This window comes from Anomaloglossus baeobatrachus, chromosome 2 (assembly GCF_048569485.1).
Source record: "Anomaloglossus baeobatrachus isolate aAnoBae1 chromosome 2, aAnoBae1.hap1, whole genome shotgun sequence".
Taxonomy (NCBI): Eukaryota; Metazoa; Chordata; class Amphibia; order Anura; family Aromobatidae; genus Anomaloglossus; species Anomaloglossus baeobatrachus.
The window spans coordinates 661,051,389-661,073,299 of NC_134354.1; the positions used below are offsets into that span (position 1 = coordinate 661,051,389).

Sequence of the window (21,911 nt, forward strand, 5' to 3'; positions counted from 1 at the left end):
TTTTATGTTGTAAGGCTGCATCAGCCTCATGCCATTGTGGGAACAGTTCTGCACAAATTGTTCCCCAACAGTCCATCCTCTTGTAGGATCCCATAGGCATGGCATGGATTAAACCTGTTAGATAATTTTAAAAAATTGTAATTAAGTGATTACTAAATTTATAAGATTATAAAGGTTTACATTATCATTATAACATTTGTGTAGCAAAATCAAGAAACAAACATCATAGCACATATACAACAATTAAATAAGGTATGTATTTCTAACATGTTAAACATACAAATTACTTTAGTTGTAGGATTGAAACAATTTGTGTAGTTGTCAAGGAATATTAAGTTTCTTTTTAAAGGCATTTAGCAATAAGTTCAAAACTATAATTAAAGATAAATATGTCTAAAAATGAAAATAAATCATGTACTTAACATAGCAGTTAATTTAGCAACATCTATCTTCATTCGCTGGAACCAAGCCATTTTATATTTCAGTAGCTCAAAGTATTTATATTATGATAATTCACAATAGTAGCAGCCACTGAAACATACTCAGCTCTGTATTTATAGTAAAAAGGAAGTGATGTAGGTAATGACGTTTGTGCCTGGGTGCTTTCCCTACTGCACCTGCGTTTTTGATCATGAAAACGCTGGTAAAAAGCATGTAAAACGCACATTAAACGCATAATATTCACTTCAACATGCGTTTTGCTATTTCTCATTGACTCCAATGTTAAGGAAACGCTGCAGAAATGGCAAAAACAACTGACATGCTGCTTCTTTTTCAGCATGGTTTTTGACCACAAATATGCAAATTAAACGCTGCAGAATAAAAAGCAAAGTGAAGACAGGATTTCTGCTTTTCCCATTGACTTTGCTGGTAAACAAAAACGCATGCGTTTTAGCGCAAAAACGCTGCTGCAGAAAACGCTGCAGAAACGTGGGAAAAAACGCAAAGTGTGAACATAGCCTAACGAGAAAAAAGAAATCAAAATGTCAGTTTTTGATTGGCACAACTCCAGAAAAAAATGCAATAAGAAGTGATCAAAGCGTTGTATGTACTCCAAAGTAATATCAATAAAAACATCTTGAAAATTCCGGCCATCACACAACATCTCCATCGACCAGAAAATAAAAATATTACAGGATCTAGAAAATGACGACAAATTTTGGAATTTGTTTTCACCATTTAAATAAATACTAAAAATATACAAGTTTAGTATTGTTGTAATTGTACTGACCTGAACAATCATATTTCTAGGTCATTTTTGCTACAGAATGAACGTCAAAAAAACAAGACCCAAAAAACAATTGTGGAATTATTTTTTTTGCGATTTTACTTCTCTCGATTTTTTTGCCATTTTCCTGTAAACCATATCATAAAATAGATGATGTCATTTCATTGTAAAACTGCTCCAACAAAATCAAGCCCTCACATGGTTTTGTCAGAGGAAAAGTAATAGCTTTATGGCCCTTGGAAGAAGGAGAGGGAACAATGAAAGCGTAAAAAAAAGTTATTCATTCCTTATGGAGTTAATCAGCCCTATTAAGCCACGTTCACACGATTAGTATTTGGTGACTTTTATCCCTCCGTATTTGTAGCCAAAACCAGGAGTGTTACTATGATAGTTTTTTATGATTTTTCCAATTCTGATTTTGGCTTAAAAATACTGAGGTAAAAAACTCATCAAATACTAGGAACATGGCCTAAATCTATCAATATTTACCATTTTCGAAAATTAGTATTCCTAGAATTGCAAGTTCTAACCTACCCATGGACGCATTTTTTACAGGCATCTTCAAATTGCAGTAAATTCCATGAGTTGGATGAACAATGAGTTCAATGAGTTATTTTGAACTATTAAAGTCCTATTAGGTACTCAATAGATTGCAAAATAGGTACTAAAGAATACAAAAGATAAAATTATTTAATATCATTTATTATACTCGATTATATACAGCCATCTAAATCCATATTGCTTCCATACATATAATCATGCTACAGATTTTAAGTGTATATTTATATAGTATATTGTCTTATTTTGTTGAATTTTGTTTCTCTTATAAAATTCCACTAGAATATATATATTGACTAAAATTTCAGAAGGGGTTAACTGTGCTCTACTGGCTCTTCAGAGGTCACCCATTGTGTATATTTGCTGTACTCATACAGCTTTTGTTTATTTTTTGTTTGGTAAAAAACACAAAGCTAAAATAATAGAAAACTTTGCTCTTTTGGGCTTAGTTTCCTCCCAATTTCAAAGGACACCGGAGTCAGTACAGAAGGAAGAACGAAGCAATCACCAGCTCCAGAGCTCCCAGCAAACAATATTTGTAACCAGGTTTCTTCGCAAATCTCTTTTACTGCATGTCTGTGTTTTTTAGTTAGATTACTGTTTCCTGTTTATACTAAGAGTCAAATTATGATTCAAGATATATATATATATATATATATATATATATATATATATATATGACATATACATGTATATATATAGTGTATATACAATGTACATGCTATATCAGATATATATATATATATATATATATATACTCTCTCTCTCTCATATATATATATATATATATATATATATATATGGAGAGAGAGAGAGTATATATATATATATATATATATATATATTCCTGTCTGTGTATAGCCATGTACAGTATGAATATATACCGTAAATGATAAATGTAGGCAGACTCTTAACTTAAGTTTGGCATGTTTCCTAGATTTTTTTATCTGCAATAACTGCATATTTAGTTTATGTTTTGTGTTCCCTGTGTCCTCTGCAGATAACATGATGACAGTCCATGTTGTTTTACCTCTATTGCTGGTCATTATGCAGGCATCACTGGCAAATTTCTCCTGCTCATCTTGCAGCATTTTCAACCAACCTATAGAAGCTGAAGCTGAGAAAGCAATACTTCTGGAAGTGGCCAAACAGAACATACTAAACAAACTTCATTTGCACCAGCGCCCAAACATTTCACAGGCTGTGTCCAGGGAAAATCTGGCACAGGCTTTGTTACGACTGAACATTGAGTTGGATGATGGAAAATCACCAGACTCGCCAAGAAAGAATGATAAAGGAGACAAGAAAATGGATCTTGGTCAAACCTATGAAGTCATCAGCTTTGCTGAAATAGGTGCAGTATACAATGTATATTATGTGCATAAAGTATTAGCATTTATCTATAGAACGTCATATGTTTCTGTATAGTCCTATCATTTAGAGTGGTCTCAAACAATTATCACTAAAGGCCCCGTCACACGCGACAATATATCATGCGATCACATGAGCGATCGCACCCGCCCCCGTCGTTTGTGCATCACAGGCAATTCGTTGCCCGTGGCGCACAATGTCGTTAACCCCCGTCACACGTACTTACCTCCCTAACGACGTCGCTGTGGATGGCAAACATCCTCTTCCTGAAGGGGGTTGGACATTCGGCGTCACAGCGACGTCACACAGTGGCCGCCCAATAGAAGAGGAGGGGCGGAGATGAGTGGGTCGTAACATCCCACCCACCTCCTTCCATCCGGCATGCAGGTAAGCTGTGTTCGTCATTCCCGGGGTGTCACACGTATCGATGTGTGCTGCCTCAGGAACGACGAACAACCGGCGCGCAGAAGGAGGAACAACATTATGAAAATGAACGACATGTCAACAAGCAACGATAAGTTGAGTATTTTTGCTCGTTAACAGTCGTTCGGTGGTGTCACACGCTACGACATCTGTAATGATGCCGGATGTGCATCGCAAATTCCGTGACCCCAACGACATATCGTTAGATATATCGTAGTGTGTGATGGGGCCTTTAATCATAGGATACGTGCTAATTTTTGAAATCCACTTCTAGGACCACCATTAATTACCAGAATGGAAGACTTATGTCCCTCGCTTGTACTTTTTCTCCTTTGGTCTAGGCCAGAAGGTCTCAAACTCTGCATTAAGCTCCTTGTGGCCAAGGCTTTGTGACAATGAGGAACCATGGGAGACTTTTTGATATTACTGCTCCTCCTCACAATTTTTGGGTGAAAGATTAATTTAACAATAATTATTGAATTTTTTCATGAGAGTGCACTCCTTCAGATGTAAACTCAGTGACCCTACTGGACGTTATACTGCCCTTTCAGCCACTAAATGTAACATTTAATTTAATTTATATATATATATATATATATATATATATATAATCAACAGAGCAAGACTGACCATGTAGTTATCACCTGTACATTTATTTTTTGGCTTTCTAGTTTTTATCTTTTGTCATATTAAGGAGCCATGTAAAAATTTTAAGTCTCTGGTCAATGACAACTAAAATGGTGTTTTATAAAGAGCCATACATCTTAGATTTAATCTTAGGTGTCAGTGGAATACAAGAAGATAAAAGAAACTTAAAGGCTTATTACAATCTCCAAGATCCTATTAAAAAGTTTAGTAAGTGTAATAATATTAACCCCTTCAGCGCCAGAGCATTTTCCGTTTTTACGTTTTTGTTTTTTGCTCCCCTTCTTCCGAGAGCCGTAACTTTTTATTTTTCTGTCAATCTTTCCATATGAGGGCTTGTTTTTTGCGGGACGAGTTGTACTTTTAAATGAAACTATAAGGTTTACCATATAGTGTACTGGAAAACAGCAGAAAAAAATTCCAAGTGCGGAAAAACTCTAAAAAAAGTGTGATCGCACAATAGTTTTTGGGATGTTTTATTCACCGTGTTCACTATATGGTAAAACTGATGTGTCATTGTGATGCCTGAGGTCGGTGTGAGTGTGTAGACACCAAACATGTATAGGTTTACTTGTATCTAAGGGGTTAAAAAAAAATCACAAGCTTGTCCAAAGCGTTCTCATTTTTTGGGATCTCTGGCTCAGTGATGGCTTATTTTTTGTGTCTCGAGCTGACATTTTTAATGGTACCATTTTTGCGCAGATGCTACATTTTGATCGCCTGTTATTGCATTTTGCGTAAAACTTGTGGCGACCAAAAAGTTTTTTGCCGCTACGCCATTTACCAATCAGATTCATTGATTTTCTATTTTGATAGAACGGGCATTTCTGAACGCAGCGATACCAAATATGTGTATATTTTTTATTTTTTTAACCCTTTAATGTTCAATGGGGTAAAAGGGGGGTGATTTGAAGTTTTAGTTTGTTTTTTTATTTTTTAAAACCTTTTTTAATTTTTTTTTATTCTACTAGTCCCCCTAGGGGGCTATATGGATCAACAATGCGATCGCTCTGCCCTGTAAACAGCAGATATGATCACTTTCTGATTCACTCAACTCCAGGCCGAGTGAAACTGAAAGTGACTCATGATAGCTACAGGCATTATCACATGACCCTGTGCTACCATGGCAACCACCGAAAGTCACGTGATCACGCATGTGACTTCTGGTGGGGGCGGTGGTAAGTGAAAATAATGGCCGTGCGCATATACATCTCGCTGCCAGACTTTGGCAGCGAGATGTAAGGTGTTAAATGTTGCGGGTGGAATGCGATTCCACTGGTAACATGCAGGCACACATGTCAGCTGTTGAAAACAGGGAGCGGGGATTAACCTCACACGATCCATGACGGATATATCCGTCATTGGTCATGAAGGGTTTAATAATAACAAATACCTCCAATTAGAAATGCAGTATAGTTTTCCTGATATAGACATGTTTCTTACCTCTTGTGGAGGGCATTGCAGCTTAAGTATCCCTGGTTTCATCGAGTCATATAGTAACAGTTAGTTGCTTGTGGTCATATCCATAGATACCTAAGCTGCAATGCCCTGCACATGAGGTAAAAGACATGGCTATATCAGGAGAACCATACTACATTTCTAATTGGAGATATTTGCCAATATTATTATTACACCTATTACATATTAGGAAAGGATCTTATAGATGGGAACACACGTTTAATGAGTTTTTCACCAACAGAGTAGATTCTCAAGTTTGTGACTATACAGAACCCAGTTTGCAGTTTTAAAGACTTTGAGTTCAACAGATGTCTCATATATTTGCAGAGTAACATTCATGCTTATTTGCACATTCCTCACTGAAATTCAATGACAAAGTGCAGTTCAGGTTAATGAGGCTTAAAAAATATTATATATATATATAGATAGATAGTTGAAACCAGAAGTTTACATCCACTATCTAAAAGACACATATATGCATATATGCTTTTCTCACTATCTGAAATGAAATTAGAATAAACCTTTCGCGTTTTAGGTCAATTAGGAAGCAAAATTATTTATATTTGGCAAATGTCAGAATAATGAGAGAGATAATGTTTTAAGGCATTTTTATTACTTTCTGCAGTCAAAAGTTTATATAAACTAAGAATGCTATGTCTTTAAACAATATGGGACAGCCCATATGATGATGATGTCATGTCTTTGAAAACATCTGTTAGGTTTATTGGCAACATCTGAGTTAAATAGAAACACACCAGTGAATGTATTTTAATGCACACCTGAAACACACTGCTTCTTTGTGTAGCATCATTGGAAAGTCAAAAGAAATTTGACTTTCCAATAATGCTACATTCTCAGGACTAGAATTGTGGACTTGCACAAGTCTGATTCATTCTTCGGTGTAATTTCCAGATACCTGAAAGTGCCTTATTCATCTGTACAATCAATTATATGCAAGTACAAACAAGATGGGAATGTTCAGCCATCATATCGCTCAGGAAGTAGATGGGTTCTGTGTACCAGAAATTAGTGTGCTCTTGTCAGACATGTGCTTATCAACCCAAGAACAAAAACAAAAGACAGCTGGTAAGATAGTGTTATTATCCACAGTATCAAAATGGGCTGAAAGGCCACTCTGCCAGGAAGAATCCATTACTGCAAAAGAAAACATAAGAAAGCCAGATTAATGTTTGGAAATGCACACAGGAAAAACGATTTTTTGGAAACATATCCTGTGGTCTGACAAAACTAAAATTGAACTATTTGACCATAATGACCATTGTTACATTTGGAGGAAAGAGAGAGAAGCTTTGAAGCCTAAGAACACCATCCCAACTTTGAAACATGGGGATGACAGCATCATGTTGTGGGGTTGTTTTGCTGCAGGAGGGACTTGTGCACTTCACAAAATAGATGGCATCCTGAGAAAAGACTATTATGTGGCAATACTGAAGAAACATCTCAAGACATTAGCCAGGAATTTAAAGCTTGGGTAGAAATGGGTCTTGCGAATTGACCCTAAGAATACTGCCAAACTGGTTAAAAAGTGACTTAAGGATAAGTCAATGTATTGGAGTGGCCATCACAAAGCCCTGATCTCATCCTATTGAAAATTTATGGGCAAAGCTGAAAATGCGGTGCGAACAAAGCAACCTACAAAATGGATAAATTACACCAGTTCTGTCAGGAGGAATTGATCAAAATTCTTACCAACTACTGTGAGAAGCTTGTAGAAGGATATGGAAAACGTTCGACCCAAGTCATACAGTTTAAGGGCAATGGTGCCAAATACTAATGAAATGTATGTAACCTTTTGATTTGCAGAAGGTAATAAAAATGCCCATTCCTTCTGACAGAACTGGTTTAACTGAGCCATGTTTATAGGTTGCCTTGCTTGCATCTGCCTTTTCAGCTTTGCTTATAAATTTTCAATAGGATTGAGATCAGGGTATTGTGATGACCACTCCAAAACATTGACTTTGTTATCCTTAAGCCATTTTGTAACCAGTTTGGCAGTAAGCTTTGGTTCACTGTCCATTTGGAAGACCTATTTCCGCCTAAGCTTTAAGTTCCTGGCTGATGTCTTAAGATGTTGATTCAGTATTGCCGCATAATCTTCTTTCCTCATGATGCCATCTTTTTTGTGAAGTGCATCAGTCCCTCATTCTCCCTTTTTCCTCCAAACATAATGATGGTCATTTAGGCCAAACAGTTCAATTTTAGTTTCGTCAGACCACAGGACATGTCTCCAAAAATTAAGGTCTTTGTTCCTGTGTGCATTTCCAAACATTAGTCTGTCATTTTTAGGTTTCTTTTGGAGTAATGGCTTCTTCTTGGCAGAGTGACCTTTCAGCAAATGTTGATACAGTACTTGTTTCACTGTGGATAATGACACAATCCTACCAGCTCCCGCCAGCATCTTCACAAAGTTTTTGCTTTTGTTCTTGGGTTGATATGCACGTCTGACCAAAGCACGTTCATCTCTGGTACACAGAACCTGTCTCCTTCCTGAGCGGTATGATGGCTGGACATTCCTATCTTGTTTGTACTTGCATATAATTGTTTGTACAGATGAAAGAGGCATCTTCAGGTATCTGGAAATTGCAACCAAGGATGAATCAGACTTGTGCAAGTCCACAATTCTCTTCCTGAGATCTTCTCAAATTTCTTTTAACTTTCCCAAGATGCTATACAAAGAAGCAGTGTGTTTCAGATGTGTATTAAAATACATCCACAGTTGTGTCTCTAATTAACTCAGATGTTATTAATAAACCTATCAGAAGCCTCCAAAAGACTTTTGACTTTGCAGAAAGTAATAAAAATGCCTTAAAACATTCTCTTTCATTCTCACTAGTCTTGCATTTGGCAAATATAAATAATTATGGTAATCCTAATTAACCTAAACCAGGAAAGGTTTATTCTGATTTAATGTCAGATAGTGAGAAACAACATTCATATGTGTCTTTTTAGATAGTGTATGCAAACTTCTGGTTTCATCTTAATACACATACATTATATATGTACAGTATATATATATATATATATATATATATACATAGTATATCACACTTATTAGGGCAGAGGTCATCGTGGAGGTGTATTTGAGGTGGTTGTCATGTTGGAATACCGCCCTGTGGTCCAGTTTCCAAAGTATGGGGATCACACTCTGCTGCACTTTGTCACAGTACATGTTAGCACTTATGGTTCCCTCAATGAACTGTAGCTCCCCACAGCAGGCAGCATTGCTGCAGCCATAAACCATGGCACTCCCACCACCATGCTTGACTGTAGATAGGAGACACTTCTCTTTGTGCTCTTCACCTCATTGCTGCTACACTCTATTGGCACTGAGCCAAATATGTTTATCTTTATGGTTCCAGTAATACATGTTCTTAGTCTGCTTGTCTTCAGTAAACTGAGGGATTTTTTGCAAATTATCTTTAGACGAGGCTTCCTTCTGAGATGACAGCCATGCAGACCAATTTGATGCAGTGTGCAGTGTATGGTCTGAGCACTGACAGGCTGACCCCCACCCTTGTAACCTCTGCAGCAATACTGGCAACACTTATACATCTGTTTTGAAAAGACGACCATGGATGGACGGTCAGAAGTGTCCAATCTATCAAAATACTGTATAAGATACATGTATTCTATCGGTAAACAGAGTAATAAAAAAATTAAAAACATCTGAATTATGTTTTTTTTGCCTCTGCAACTTTGCAATAAAATGCATTAAGAGGCAATAAAAACGTTGTAACTACCCCAAAATGATTTTTGTAAAAACATCATCTCAGGGCACAAAAAATAAGCCACCACTTAGAACCTCAAAAATTAGAACATTACGAGTTTTGGAAAATGGTGACAAATGGTGACATATTTTTTCTTACACATTTCCTAATTTTAAAATAAATATAAGTTTGGTATATATGTACTTAGTTTTACCATATAGTGAACATGGTAAATAAAAATACAAAAAAAAAATATGTGTAATTGCATTTTTGTTTGCAATTTCACCATACTTGGAATTTTCTTTACCAGTTTTCCATTACACTATATGGTAAAATGTATGGGGTCTTTCAAAATTATAACTTACACACAAAAAAACAAGCCCTCATACGAATATATTGACTAAAAAATAAAAAAGTTATGGCTCTTTGAAGAAGAAGAGGAAAAAACGAAAGTTCAAAAATAGAAAATGGTCATGGTGTGAAGGGGTTAAAGGGTATCACAGCTGAAAGACATATTTTGTTATCCTATTTTTATAACAGTACAGAACTAATCTGCATTGCGGAGAGTTCATCCATTCCAACGCGGGGGATAGAAAAGATCGTTTTAGAGAAATCAGCAAAATCATTCACAGTACGCTACTAATGTAACATGTTTAGAAGGGAAAGGAAAAGGAGGAAAAGTGTGTGAAAAAGAATGAATAATTAAAAAATTGCACTGTTCTAAAAATTAAAAAGGACTTTTATTAATGAACTAGAAGGTGGCCCGATTCTACGCATCGGGTATTCTAGAATTTACGTATTGTGTAGTTCATGTATGATTTTTGTTATAGATATAGATATATATATATATATATATATAGACGTTGTTGTGTCTAGTTACCAAGTGTTTGTGTAGGGCGCTGTACATGTTCTGGGTGTTGTCTGGGTGTGGCGGGGGGTGAGAGCGGTGTTGTATGTGTGTTGCGTTGTTTGTGGAGCGCTGTGTGTCTGTCGCGTTGTGTGTGTGTTGCGCGGTTTGTGTGGGTGTGGTGTGTTTTGGGGGGAGGTATGTTTTGTGCAATGTGTGTGTTGTGCGGTATGTGCGTATATTTATGTATGCCGCGGTGTTTGTGTGTTGGGTGTTGTGTGTGTGCAGCGTTGTCTGTGTGTGTGGGTGTCTGTGTATGGCGGTGTTTGTGGTTCCCTGTGTGTGTGTGTGTGTGTTGGGAGGAGGTGTGCACCTCCCATCATGCTCCATCCCCCATGCTGCACACCCCCCCTCATGATCCATCCCCTATTCTGCGCATTCCCCATCGTGCTCCATCCCCCATGCTGCACACCCCCCATCGTGCTCCATCCTCCATGCTGCGCACTCCCCATCGTGCTCCATCCTCCATGCTGCGTACTCCCCATCATGCTCCATCCCACATGCTGCGCAACCCCCATCGTGCTACATCCCCCATGCTGCACACCCCCCATCGTGCTACATCCCCCATGCTGCGCACTCTCCATCGTGCTACATCCCCCATGCTGCGCACTCCCCATCGTGCTACATCCCCCATGCTGTGCACCCCCCATCGTGCTACATCCCTCATCGTGCTACATCCCCCATCGTGCTACATCCCCCATGCTGCGCACTCCCCATCGTGCTACATCCCCCATGCTGCGCACCCGCCATCGTGCTCCATCCGCCATGCTGCGCACTCCCCATCGTGCTACATCCGCCATGCTGCGCACTCCCCATCGTGCTACATCCCCCATGATGTGCACCCCCCATCGTGCTACATCCCTCATCGTGCTACATCCCCCATCGTGCTACATCCCCCATGCTGCGCACTCCCCATCATGCTACATCCCCCATGCTGCGCACCCGCCATCGTGCTCCATCCGCCATGCTGCGCACTCCCCATCGTGCTACATCTGCCATGCTGCGCACTCCCCATCGTGCTACATCCCCCATGCTGTGCACTCCCCATCGTGCTACATCCCCCATGCTGCGCACTCCCCATCGTGCTACATCCCCCATGCTGCGCACCCCCCATCGTGCTACATCCCCCATCGTGCTACATCCCCCATCGTGCTACATCCCCCATGCTGCGCACTCCCCATCGTGCTACATCCCCCATGCTGCGCACCCGCCATCGTGCTCCATCCGCCATGCTGCGCACTCCCCATCATGTTACATCCCCCATTCTGCGCACTCCCCATCGTGCTACATCCCCCATGCTGCGCACCTCCCCATCGTGCTACATCCCTCATGCTGCGCACTCCCCATCGTGCTACATCCCCCATGCTGCGCACTCCCCATCGTGCTACATCCCCCATGCTGCACACTCCCCATCGTGCTACATCCCCCATGCTGCGCACTCCCCATTGTGCTACATCCCCCATGCTGCGCACTCCCCATCGTGCTACATCCCCCATGCTGCGCACTCCCCATCGTGCTACATCCCCCATTCTGCGCACTCCCCATCGTGCTACATCCCCCATGCTGCGCACCCCCCATCGTGCTACATCCCCCATGCTGCGCACCTCCCCATCGTGCTCCATCCCCCATGCTGCACACTCCCCATCGTGCTCCATCCCCCATGCTGCGCACTCCCCATCGTGCTACATCCCCCATGCTGCACACTCCCCATCGTGCTACATCCCCCATGCTGCGCACTCCTCATCGTGCTACATCCCCCATGCTGCGCACTCCCCATCGTGCTACATCCCCCATGCTGCGCACTCCCCATCGTGCTACATCCCCCATGCTGCGCACCCCCCATCATGCTCCATCCCCCATGCTGTGCACCCCCCATCGTGCTACATCCCCCATGCTGCGCACTCCCCATCGTGCTACATCCCCCATGCTGCGCACTCCCCATCGTGCTACATCCCCCATGCTGCGCACCCCATCGTGCTACATCCCCCATGCTGCGCACCCCCCATCGTGCTCCATCCCCCATGCTATAATAGTTCTCCTATTATACTCAGAGAGGAGTATAATAGGAGGACTGTAATAGGAGGAGTAGTCCTGGGGGGAGAGGAGTATAATGCCGGCTCCCTGCACATGTGTACCGGGAGCCGGTGTACACTGGTAACTATGATACACATCGGGTAACCAAGGGACCTTAGTTACCCGATGTGTATAATGGTTACCAGCGTTCACGGCCTCCGTCAAGATCCCAGCATCGCAAGGTTATGTCTGGCGCTGCTGGGATCCTGACGGAGCCGGTGTACACTGGTAACTATGATACACATCGGGTAACCAAGGGACCTTAGTTACCCGATGTGTATAATGGTTACCAGCGTTCACGGGCTCCGTCAAGATCCCAGCATCGCAAGGTTATGTCTGGCGCTGCTGGGATCCTGACGGAGCCGGTGTAGAAGCAAGCGATATCCCAGGATGTTGTGAGTGTGTGGATGTGATGTGTGAGGTGTGTGTGAGAGTGAGTGTGATGTGATGTGTGTGTGTGTACTCACCTAGGAGTTGGAGCTCCGTGTCAGTTGGGCCAGAGCGAGCGTGCATTGCGTGAGGGGTGCGGGGCCTGCAGAGAGCCGGGGCGAGAGGCCAATCCGTGGGGGGGGCGGGGCCATGGCGAGCCCAGCGGCCAATCAGCTTTGTGTCACCGTAAGGACACAATTTTGGAGCATGACAGACAGACAGACAGACAGACAGACAGAATAAGGCAATTATATATATAGATTCTAATAATTGTATAGTTATGAATTTAGAAAAGAACACCATATATTCAGTAAATTAACTGAACATATGATGGATGATTATGTGTTACGAGGGAGACCCGGGGAAGCGTGCCAAGATGGTATAGAGACAGCTTCCGCCGGTCAAGGTCCACTGTGCGGTGTAGGAGACCGCTGCTATGGTTATTGAAGAGTGAGCGGGTTGCTGCTGACGATCGTCTGCTATGTCACAGACGATCTGCGTACACTGGCCCGCCCTAATCCGTGAGGGTTGTATGGCACGGGGCTCACTGCTCGGTGTACTTGTTGCACGAGGAAGCACAGCGGTGCCTGCGCATGTGTGCCCAGAGGAAAGTCACGGAATGTGGCACGAGGGTAGCACAGCGGTGCCAAAGCACATATGCTTCAAGAACCAGGTGAGTCTGAAGGAGTACCGAGGAGCTCACCTAGGGCAGGAACACGGCATGCAAACAAGGTACTGCCGGGGCAGCAAGGGCAGGAACACGGCCTGCAAACAAGGTACTGCCAGAGCAGCAAGGGCAGAGCCCATAAGTAGACAAAAATGCCCGTACAACGGCGTAGCAGCACGCTGCCAGTCATCCAACAATAGAGGACGGTCGCGCGCCGCCATATTGGCAGGAGGAGCTTTTAAAGAGGCGCAGCTCCACCCAAGGGCGAGCGCGAGGCGGAGATGACAGCCTTGGCCCAATCAGGGTCCACGATGTCCCAGCCCGTCAGGGTTAACCACATCACCAGCCTCGTCATCAAGCCGTGTGACATCAGTGGGCGAATCCGAACATGCCACGTAGTGCACATGCTCATCTTCCCGCCTCTGGGACATAGAAGCGGGATCCTCGGTTTCACAATGTGCAAGGATAACAGAAGTCTTGCTGCTTCCCTGAGCAGTTAAGCTCTGCACATTGCGTAGTCTCCCAGACCTTTGGCCTGCTGTGCCACTGTGTCCCACAATCTAACAGTCCAGCAATGAGTTTAACTGAGACCACAGAGGGTAGCGGGGACTCTGGCTGTGAGAAGTGGTAACGTCAGTCAGGTCATCGGAATTCACAGCCATCGGCTCCCCTGCTGCCCTCTGTGAACTCTGTTGAACTTATTGCCAGACTATCTAATTGTGGGACATGGTGGCACAGCAGTCTGACAATCCAGCAATGAGTTCAGCTGATATTCACAGCTTGATATTCACACGCTACCCACTGTGAACTCAGTTGAACTCGCCATACTGTCAGATTGTGGGGCATGACGGCAGAGAAGTACGACAATTTGAAAGTCAGGTCACTGGAGTTTGCTGCTGGATTTCTGCACTGTCAGATTGCAGGACATGGCGGCACAGCAGTTCGGTAATCTGGCAGTCAGGTCAGCAGAATTTGTTGGACTGTGGGACATGGTGGAACAGCAGTCTGGCAATCAGGCAGCAAGTTCAACTGAGTTCACAGAGGTCAGTGTGGGAGGCCCCGAATGTGAGAAGCAGTGACATCAGTCAGATCACCAGAGTTTAGATATAAAATCACCGCACTCTTAGTTATGCTGCAAAGTGTTTATTATTGTAAACAAACTATGGCAAAACATCCGATCCAGGGTCTTAATTATGTGTTCGCTGTAGGTAAGAATCATGCAGGTATGTAGCAGGGTAAGCGCTTCATTGCTCTTGTGGTGTGCAGGATGTAGTGCTTGTGCTTAACCCTGCCCTCCTAGCACTTGCCCTCCTATATGCCCCGATTCCTGTCTACAGCAACCACATGATTGACACCCGGGGGGGAGGGGTAGTCAAAATTTCGGACATATTGCCATAATTTGCTTACAATAATAAACATTTTATAGCATAAGTAAGAGTGCAGTCAATTTATATCTAGATTATGATAAATTGAAACCACCCTGTATCACAAGCATCTCCTACAACCAATCACTGAGGGCAAACCAATTCTTTTTATAGATCACTGGAGTTCACTACTGGGGGCTCCTCAGTACAGTTGAGCGCAGTTCGCGGTTCTCCAGTGCGGGGTTCGAGTGATTTTGGGGGCTGTTCTAGATCGAACTAGAACTCGAGCTTTTTGCTAAAGTTCGATAGTTCCAGTTACGTTCGAGAACGGTTCTAGCAGCAAAAAGCAGGGCTTCTTACAGCTACAGTGTGCAGGAGCCATCGCTGGCAGCCTGCCAGAAGCTGGTAACCAAGATAAACATCGGGTATCCAAGCAAAGCGCTTTGGTTAGTAACCCGATATTTATCCTAGTTACGTGTGCAGGAAGCCGACACTTCCCCGCTCAGCTCGCTCTGCCCCCTCCTGCACGCGGCATGTACACATACATACACACACACACACACTCACACTCACCTGTCCCCAGCCATGCAGTCCACGACACTGATGTCCTCAGCGCCACATGACCCCGCTAGGCTCCACCCACTTCGCACTCCGCCGCCAGCACACATGGCTCCGCCCACCTGGCACTCTGCACACATGGTCCCGCTAGGCTCCGCCCACCTGACACTCTGCACACATGGTCCCGCTAGGCTCCGCCCACCTGGCACTCTGCACACATTACCCCGCTAGGCTCCGTCCACCTGGCACTCTGCACACATGGTCCCGCTAGGCTCCGCCCACCTGGCACTCTGCACACATTACCCTGCTAGGCTCCGCCCACCTGGCACTCTGCACACATGGTCCCGCTAGGCTCTGCCCACCTGGCACTCTGCACACATGGTCTGGCTAGGCTCCGCCCACTTGGCACTCTGCACACCTGGCACTCTGCACACATTACCCCACTACGCTCCGCCCACCTGGCACTCTGCACACATTACCCCGCTAGACTCCGCCCACCTGGCACTCTGCACACCTGGAACTCTGCACACATTACCCCGCTAGGCTCCACCCACATGGCACTCTGCACACATGGTCCCGCTCGGCTTACCTGCGGTGATGAAGTCCCGACCTCAGCGCTGTCACTGTCCTCCATGGCTGCCGCTTGTCACATCACCTTCTCTCGCTTCCGACCCGAGACTGACTAGCGGTGACGTCACGGGCCTCTCGCGATACTTGGCTGTGAATGTCATTGAACTCAGTGACAGGTGCTGTCAGCAGTGCAGGAGATCAGCACAGGTAATGTACCTCGCTGACAGCAGCACTTGTCATACCCTGCAGTGACCTGGGCTGACCTATTGATGTTAGCTCAAGTCACTGCATTGCTCTCCCAGCCAATGGGGAACATCCTGCTCTTGATTGACTGGGACAGTGTGGATCGTCATGGCAACCCCTTGGATTACACCAGACCTGGATTTGTTTTTCTTTCTAATAAATTGGTTAAAGAGGGAATGTATTGGGGAGTGTTTTTTCAAATAAAAATGTGTTTGTCGTCTATTTTTTTTTATTACTGACTGGGTTGGTGATGTCGGGTATCTGATAGACGCCTGACCTCACCAACCCCAGGGGTTGATGTCAGGTGACATTACACATCTGGTATTAACCCCATATATTACCCCGTTTGCCACCGCACCAGGGCACGGGATGAGCTGGGGCGAAGCACCAGGATTGGCGCATCTAATGGATGCACCACTTCTGGGGCGGCTGCGGCCTGCTATTTTTAGGCTGGGGGGAGTCCAATAACCATGGACCTCCCTAGTCTGAGAATATCAGACCCCAGCTATCTGCTTTACCTTGGCTGGTGATCCAATTTTGGGGGGACCCCTACGTGTTTTTTTTTTTAATTATTTATTTAAAATAACAGAGTGGAGTGCCCTCAGTTTTGGATTACCAACCAAGGTGAAGCTGCCAGCTGTGGTCTGCAGGCTGCAGCCGTCTGCTTTACCCTAGCTGACTACAAAAATAGGGGGAACCCTACGTCATTTTTTTGGCTAAATACAAAGCTAAGCACCCCTTAGAGCCACATGAAAGGCACCAAAGGGTGCAAAATTACAAAATGCAGGAGAGTGGGACATTATGTGTCTTTCTGCCATTATAATGACAGAAAAGACTGATATGACGTGTATAAGCACAGGAAAATCACCAGAGAGCTCTATGCTGTGAAAAGCAGTAGAAAATGGCACTGGAGTGAACATGTGACCGTCTCATGTAGGTTGAAGCTATGGATCCTGGGTAAATTTATGTATTTTCCCTCCTTCAGTTTTTTTGCAGTACACAAAAAAAACGGAAGGCACACGGATGACAAACAGATGACATACCGTCTACAGAACGGAAATGGATGCCACACGGATGCACCCGTGAAAAAAAACGGACTGTTTTTTGCAGACCACAAAAATGGATCGGTCGTGTTAATGTAGCCTTATTCTGATCTGCCATTTATAAACAGCAGGCAGAAATAAGTGAACAGCGCCCCCCAGCGTCAGAAAATCTCCGGGGTTTCAGGGCTAGCTGAGACCCTGGAGATCATGATTCAGGACGGTTTTTCCGGTCCCCGCTCACGTGATCACAGGTATACACCGTATACCGATGATCACGTTACAGTAAATGACAGTGTCGGTAAAAAATTATTTATCTCCCATCTGGCATGAACAAACATGATAAATCTCCTCCCCGGTCCCCTCCGGTCCCCCGGTGTCGCCAAAGTGCCCCCCCTGATGCCCTCCCATAAATCCAAGATGGCCGCGCGCACAGCAGCGCGCCGGCCGCATTCACCCTACTCCTCTGATTTCTGTCGCATTTGCCATGACACATGCGACAGAAAACTCCCCAGGCCCTGCCAGGTCACCCCCTATAACCCCACCGGTGTTCCCCGGTGTCCCACGGTACCTGTGCAGCGTTAATCTCCCGCGGCCCTCTCCTTCACAATAGACGCTGCCGCATGCACAGAGCGGCTGTCAGCTCAGCTTCCTGTGTTCAGACACAGTGAGTGGTGGTTATGAATCTGTAAGCTAAATGGGTGGCATTGTGGCTCAGTGGTTAGCACTGCAGTCTTGCAGCACTGAGGTCCTGGGTTCAATTCCCACAAAGGACACCATCTGCAAAGAGTTTGTATGTTCTCCCCGTGTTTGCGTGGGTTTCCTCTGGGTACTCCGGTTTCCTCCCACACTCCAAAGACATACAGCGCTATGGAATTAATAATGCTATATAAATGAATAAGTTATTATTATTACTGCAATGCCCTGCTCATGAGGTAAGGAACATAATTGATCAGGAGAGCTATATACTACATTTCCAAATGGAGGGATTTGCTTTTATAGTTTCCCTGCTGAACGACTACCAAACATGAGAGTCCGTTATACGCCACAAGAAAACACATCTAAATAGTGAGCTCTGTTGTTAAGTATTCATTCAGCTGGATAACTGGACTTAAAGTGGTATTCCATCTCCAAGATCCTATCCCCAATATATAGTAGGTGGAATAGCAATAATATCAGCAAATACCAATATTTGGAAATGTACAATGCCAGAAAATGCCATGGCAGATGACATGACCAGTGATACCATAAATTCACCCTTGAATATTACCTGCTTAACCCAGCAGGAAGTATGCCGCCGCCTCGAAATCACTAAGGTTGACAAATCTCCGGGCCCGGATGGCATACACCCCAGAGTACTACAGGAATTGAGTTCTGTGATAGATAGACCATTATTTTTAATCTTCTCAGATTCCTTAATAACAGGGTCGGTACCGCAGGACTGGCGCATAGCAAATGTGGTGCCAATATTCAAAAAGGGGACAAAAACTGAGCCGGGAAATTATAGGCCGGTAAGTTTAACCTCTACGGTTGGTAAAATCCTTGAGGGTTTATTGAGAGATGCTATACTGGAGTATCTCAAGAAAAATAACCTTATGACAGACTATCAACATGGGTTTATGAGGGATCAATCCTGTCAAACTAATTTGATCAGCTTCTATGAAGAGGTAAGTTCAAGCCTGGACCAGGGAAATGCAGTGGATGTTGTGTATATGGACTTTTCAAAAGCTTTTGATCCGGTGCCACACAAAAGGTTGGTACATAAAATGAGAATAATGGGGATAGGGGAAAATATGTGTAACTGGGTTAAAAACTGGCTCAGTGATAGGAAACAAAGGGTGGTTATTAATGGTACGTACTCGGACTTGGTCTCAGTTCATAGTGGGGTACCACAGGGGTCAGTATTGGGCCCGCTTCTTTTCAACATATTTATAAATGACCTTGTTGGGGGCATGCAGAGTAGAATTTCAATATTTGCAGATGATACTAAACTCTGCAGGGTAATCAATACAGAGGAGGATAATTTTATATTACAGGGAGATTTATGTAAATTGGAGGATTGGGCTGAGAAGTGGTAATTGAAGTTTAATGTAGATAAATGTAAGGTCATGCACTTGGGTAGAGGAAATAACATTTATGATTATGTACTTAATTGTAGAACACTGGGTAAAACAGACACAGAAAAAGACTTGGGTGTATGGGTGGATGGTAAACTTCACTTTAGTGGACAGTGTCAGGCAGCTGCTGCCAGGGCTAATAAAATAATGGGATGTATTAAAAGAGGTATAAGTGTTCATGAAAAAAATATAGTTCTACCTCTGTACAAGTCACTAGTGCGACCGCACTTAGAATACTGTGTACAATTCTGGTCACCGATATATAAGAAGGACATAGCTGAACTGGAGAGGGTGCAGAGAAGAGCGACCAAGATTATTAGAGAAATGGGTGGGCTGCAATACCAAGACAGGTTATTAAACTTGGGGTTATTTAGTTTGGAAAAACGAAGGCTTAGGGGGGATCTAATCACAATGTATAAATATATGAGGGGACAGTACAGAGACCTTTCCAAAGATCTTTTTACACCTAGGCCTGTGACTGGAACACGGGGGCATCCGCTACGTCTTGAGGAAAGAAGGTTTAATCATAATCACAGACGAGGATTCTTTACTGTACGAGCAGTGAGACTATGGAACTCTCTGCCGCATGATGTTGTAATGAGTGATTCACTACTAACATTTAAGCAGAGCCTGGATGCCTTTCTTGAAAAATTTAATATTACCAGTTATGTATATTAGATTTTATGACAGGGTATTGATCCAGGGAACTAATCTGATTGCCGGATGTGGAGTCAGGAAGGAAATTTTTTCCCCATTGGAACTTGTTTGCCACATTGGGGTTTTTTTTGCCTTCCTCTGGATCAACATGTTAGGCTACGGGTTGAACTAGATGGACTTAGAGTCTCCCTTCAACCTTAAAAACTATGATACTATGATACTATGATACAATAGTTCTCCTGATTAGGCATGCCCTTACCTCATGAGCAGGGCATTGCAGCTTTGGTAGCAACCATTATGACATGGACTCTGCTGCTGTGGACGAGGGGAGAGTGAGTGCAGATTCATTGCACCCACACTCCTCACATAAAGGGTCTGCACTCCTAGAAAATGGGGGATACGTTCCCTGAGTGTCTCCCCCCATATTCTAGACGGTCCAGAGTCGTCGTGGGACCCCTTTATTTTTTTTCTTACAATAAATTGGTGAAAGAGGGAATGTTTTGGGGACTGATTTTTCAAATAAATTTCTTTTGTCGATTTTTTTTGTTAGTACTGACAGTTTATGATGTTGGGTATCTAATAGACGCCATGACATCACAAACTGCTGGGATTGATCTCAGGTGACTTTACAGCTAGTAGCAACCCGATTTATTACCCCGTATGCCACTGCACCAGGGCACGGGATGAGCTGGGGTGAAGCGCCAGGATTGGCGCATCTAGTGGATGCGCCACGTCTGGGGTGCCTGCGGCCTGCTATTTTTAGGCTGTGAAGGCCCAATAACTATGGACCTTCCCACCCTGAGAATACCAGACCACAGCTGTCCGCTTTACCTTGGCTGGTGATCCAATTTGGGGGGGACCCTACTTTTTTTGTGTAATTATTAATATTTATAAAATAATTATAAAAAAAGAGCCTGGGGGGACCTCCACATTGGATCCCCAACCACGGTAAAGCTGCCAGCTGTGGTTTTCAGGCTACAGCCGTCTGCTTTACCCTAGCTGGCTATCAAAAATGGGGGGAACCAACGTCATTTTTTTTTTAACTATTTTTTAAATAGAAAAAATTAATGGGCTTCCCTGTATTTTGATTGCCAACCAAGGTAACGGCAGGCAGATGGGGGTGGCAACCCATAGCTGTCTGCTTTATCTGCGCTGAGAATCAAAAATACCGCGGAGCGCTACGTCATTTTTTTTAAAGATTTATTTTTACAGCACTGTGATGTCCAGCAATCAAAATACAGGGAAGCCCATTTTGTTTTTAGTTATTTAAATAAATAATTAACAAAAAATATATATGGACTCCCGCTGCATTTTTTGTATTGCTAGCTAAGGGTAATCCAAGCAGCTACTGGCTGCTAACCCCCACTGCTTGGTGTTACCTTCACTGGCAATGGAAAATCCAGGGAAGCATTTTTTATTTTTTTTGCCAAAAAACTTGAGCTTCGCCATATTTTTGTAAGCTAGCCAGGTATAGCAGGCAGGTGCTGGAAGAGTTGGATACAGCGCCAGAAGATGGCGCTTCTATGAAAGTGCCATTTTCTGAGGCGGCTGCAGACTGCAATTCGCAGCAGTGGGGCCCAGAAAGCTCAGGCCAACCTGTGCTGCGGATTCCAATCCCCAGCTGCCTAGTTGTACCTGGCTGGACACAAAAATGGGGCGAAGCCTACGTCATTTGTTTTCTAATTATTTCATGAAATTCATGAAATAATAAAAAAAGGGCTTCCCTTTATTTTTGGTTCCCAGCCGGGTACAAATAGGCAACTGGGGGTTGGGGGCAGCCGTACATGCCTGCTGTACCTGGCTAGCATACAAAAATATGGCGAAGCCCACATAATTTTTTCAGGGGGCAAAAAACTCCTGCATACATCCTGGATG

At 43.6% G+C, this 21,911-nt stretch overlaps 1 protein-coding gene across 1 annotated transcript in view; it reads left to right on the forward strand.

The window, feature by feature from the left end:
* The first annotated feature begins 2,794 nt into the window (after positions 1 to 2,794).
* LOC142290504 (inhibin beta C chain-like) overlaps positions 2,795 to 21,911 on the forward strand; it is a 32,145-nt gene continuing 13,028 nt past the window's right edge. Inside the window, exon 1 of the mRNA XM_075334467.1 lies at positions 2,795 to 3,140. Within this exon, the coding sequence (XP_075190582.1) occupies positions 2,795 to 3,140 (346 nt within the window). The remainder of the gene's footprint in view (positions 3,141 to 21,911) is intronic.